Source organism: Opisthorchis viverrini (assembly GCF_000715545.1).
Source record: "Opisthorchis viverrini unplaced genomic scaffold opera_v5_60, whole genome shotgun sequence".
In the NCBI taxonomy this organism is placed as follows: Eukaryota; Metazoa; Platyhelminthes; class Trematoda; order Opisthorchiida; family Opisthorchiidae; genus Opisthorchis; species Opisthorchis viverrini.
The window spans coordinates 870,820-874,229 of record NW_008751712.1 but is presented as its reverse complement, the minus strand read 5'-3'; the positions used below and the strand labels follow the sequence as shown (position 1 = coordinate 874,229).

The following is a 3,410-nucleotide window of genomic DNA, read 5'->3' as shown; positions in this document are numbered from 1 at the left end:
TGAGTCACATCGCCTGGTAGAAAGGGCATGTGCATTCTCCAGTACAGGTGTCAACAGTTTGGGTGCATCCAGGTGATTGCACCACGAACTATAAGTTAGCTTACGTAGCTTGACCTCCCCTTGTTTGTTCCAACACTTTCATACGGCAGCCGCGGCGGTCGCGGTCCCGAGTGCCTCAGAACGAGAGGGCATGCATATGTTGTCATTCGACAGACCACGTTAGGAACATAGGCTTCACCCTCCAGGATTTGCCTTTGTCACAGTGGTACGACATATGCATCTCGAACTCCCGCATGAGCCACTCGGCGTGCCGGGGCACCTTATGATTTGCATGCTTCAACGTGTCGGAGTGGTGCACCCGGTCTTGAAGGTGGCCGTTCGTATTCCCCACTCGGTTGTTGGTCATATTACTGAAGTGAACCATTCCGGACTGTGCGTGTGTGGCCCAGTGGGCCGTAAGATCGGTGCGTCGCAGAAGCCGCAGGTGTTGCCGAGATCTGTGTACTTGTAATGCGATGAACAAAATATCTACTGAACGGCCTTGTCTAAGGAAGCCAGACGGTGAAATATGTGCCGGTTGTTCGCGGAATGTGTCTATGACAAAAATTACATGGCTCTGTGGAGAAGAAAATAGCAAGGCATAACGTCGCAGCCCAACAAGAATCTTGCTGCACTCATTTGCGCCACAAACTTGTCCATTAAAAAGTCCTAACCGGATAAATTTCGCCCATCGTTTCTATGAATAAACTGAACAGCTTTCGCATGGGAGCTGGCGGTTCGCTCTCTACGAATGCATACACAACCGGACGACCGGTTCCCATGTCGTCCGTTATCAAGAAGGTGTACCGCTTATATCTACATGCCGAATATGAGATGCCTTAGTAAACTTACCCAAAGTGGCTTGTTGCATGCGTTCCGTCTACATTCACTACATCCGGAAAGCGTCGGAACAACGCTATCTGCCGCCATCGTGAGAAGCATATGTGGCTATAGTGACCTCCCTTCGGCTGACACACAAGCACGCTTCCGGTCTCCCGAAGTTTTGCCAGGACCGGGGCATATCATCTTCCACATTAAATCCAAACTTTGCGGCACCAACTCAACACAGACGGTCGACACTTCCGGTGGTAGTTGTACGTATCCTGAACGGTAAGAGTCTTGCCGAATTTATCCGCCACAAACTGCCTCACCACACGCGAAAAAGTTCCATAGTTCAGAAGGGCCTTGCAGGTGCTTAACTGGTCTTCGGTTAGCTGTCGATTAACTGGAAGCCGGTCGTACAGAAACTTTAACAACTTGTGGTTGTGTTCAAGAAATTAGGAGGTGGCTGCCAGTTAGTTTCTTTGCCTTCGTAGACAAAAACGCATTGGACAGCTGGTGCTTCGCGTACTTTTTTACAGGAATATAAGCTGAGTTTACCAGTTTCTTCGGATTTCTCAGCTTTCCGTTGGTCTCGGAGGTCGCCCGTTGCATTTGTAGTACACCCATTCGTAACGCCAAACAGCGTTGGCGCTTTGATTACTGGATGAACGCAAAAATACCGCACCGTTACTCTTTATGTATTGCTTTAAGGCCCTCTCAAGTGCCGTGCAGCATGAATACGATTCAGCCACCAATTTCTCAGCGAACAGTTGTGCAGCCACTTCCGAAGGCATAGCACACGAAGTTCAATGCCAAGTGTGAGCCAAATGTCCTAAAGATCGATTAAAACAAATCACCAAAAGGTGATGTAGATGAGGGTGATTTTGGACTAAGCACATATGCATAGAAGTGTAACATTTTATTTCACTCACAGGGGTTTTGCAGAAAAATGCATTATACTTCGAAAGCACGCCCAACATAAACTATCCACAATTCGAAATTGATCTTCAATCTTCAGATTTGACCCTGACGACTACTGACAGGGGACCAAATACTCTGTTCTAGATAAGATCACACCATTTTGTACGACTACGCTTCCTGTCTCCAGTTGCAAATGTGTAGAACATTTACATAGCAGTGTTTTCGGCTCTGGTTCAAAACCGCAACTTTCAGCGCGTCATGACACTGGAAAATGCGAATTGATTAGAATAATCCCCCATGAAGTTCACAGTTAAATTCAAACATTCGAATACCCTATAGAATCGGCGAAATCAATTTGGGTCTGCAAATATTCGGCGGCGGACGAATTTAAGTTTAGCGCTCTTAAAATGTATCTTTCGCAGTCCGTTTAAATGTTTCTCCCGGATTGTGAGCCTGATTGCAATTGTTGCGTACGCAGTGACATACTGGTCCATCGTGCTCCCAAATATGCAACTTGCTGGCATGGCTGACGTGGAGATATTAAGCTTGAATTCAAGGTCGAATGTTGCCGTGAATTTGAAAGTGTTTAGTTAATCCGTGACAATGTTCCCTCCCACGTTTGATCTAGAAGCATTTATCGCTCGACTGCTTCAAGGTGAGTGCTGGAGAAAAATCTCAGTACCACATTATTAAAGCAAGATGTAATAGGCCTGGAGCGCCGGTGAACATGAAAGAAGAAGAAATAAGATGGCTTTGTCACAGATCCAGAGAATTATTTTTGCAGCAACCGATGCTCCTGGAGCTAGAACCACCCCTTCAAATTTGTGGTAAGTGGATGAAACCCTTATTTTTGCTTCATTTTATTTATTCACACCGTTATAGCCGCTTCCTGAATAAGGATTTGGTCATTTTATTAGAATCAGAATCATAATCATATATTTGGAGCAAAAGAAAAAATTCTGTGTACACTCCATCGAGAGAAAAAATGCGAATATCATTCCATATACGCCCTTGGTCCGCTAGTGGAGTAGCTGACTTTCGGGACCAGAGCGGAGGAGATATCCTCACAGAAGCATAGATCAGATAAATGTTCATCTAAATTACGTTTGAAAATTTGAACTGTTTCTGGCTGAACGACATTTGCCGGTAAACGATTCCAAAATGACACAACGCGGCGAGAGAAACTGTACCCATGAGGCACATTGTCCATGCGTGTGATAGTAAGTTTAAATCGATGTCCTCGGGTGATGTTGGTTGTTGAAATGTCAAACAAGAACATCAACTGCGGAAAATGGTTTAGGCACAAAACACGGAAAACATAGATGAGATCAATCCGGAGACGTCTGTAGTCAAGTGTGAACAATTTCAGTTTTCTGCATCTCTCAGAATAAGAAAGACTCCAGAGACTGGGAACCATCTTTGTAACGAGGTGTTGGCCACGTTCGAGCTTTCGGGCTTCGTCTTTCGTAAGTGGGGAGAAAGCTGGTGCACCATATTCCAATATAGGCCGGATCATGGTGGGATACAGTTTTAAAACTAACTCTTCCGTCCACATCGAAAAACTTCGCTTCAATGCCCACAAAATGCGAAGAGACTTCTTATACACAGCGCTCGTGTGGTCCTTCGAC

The 3,410-nt window shown here is 45.5% G+C and overlaps 1 protein-coding gene across 1 annotated transcript in view; it reads left to right on the top strand.

Moving 5' to 3' along the window:
- Positions 1-2,385: 2,385 nt before the first annotated feature.
- Positions 2,386-3,410, top strand: part of T265_03762 (hypothetical protein) — a gene marked incomplete at both ends in the record, with an annotated part of 59,185 nt that continues 58,160 nt past the window's right edge. Inside the window, one exon of the mRNA XM_009168315.1 lies at positions 2,386-2,437. Coding sequence (XP_009166579.1) covers positions 2,386-2,437 — 52 coding nt within the window. The remainder of the gene's footprint in view (positions 2,438-3,410) is intronic.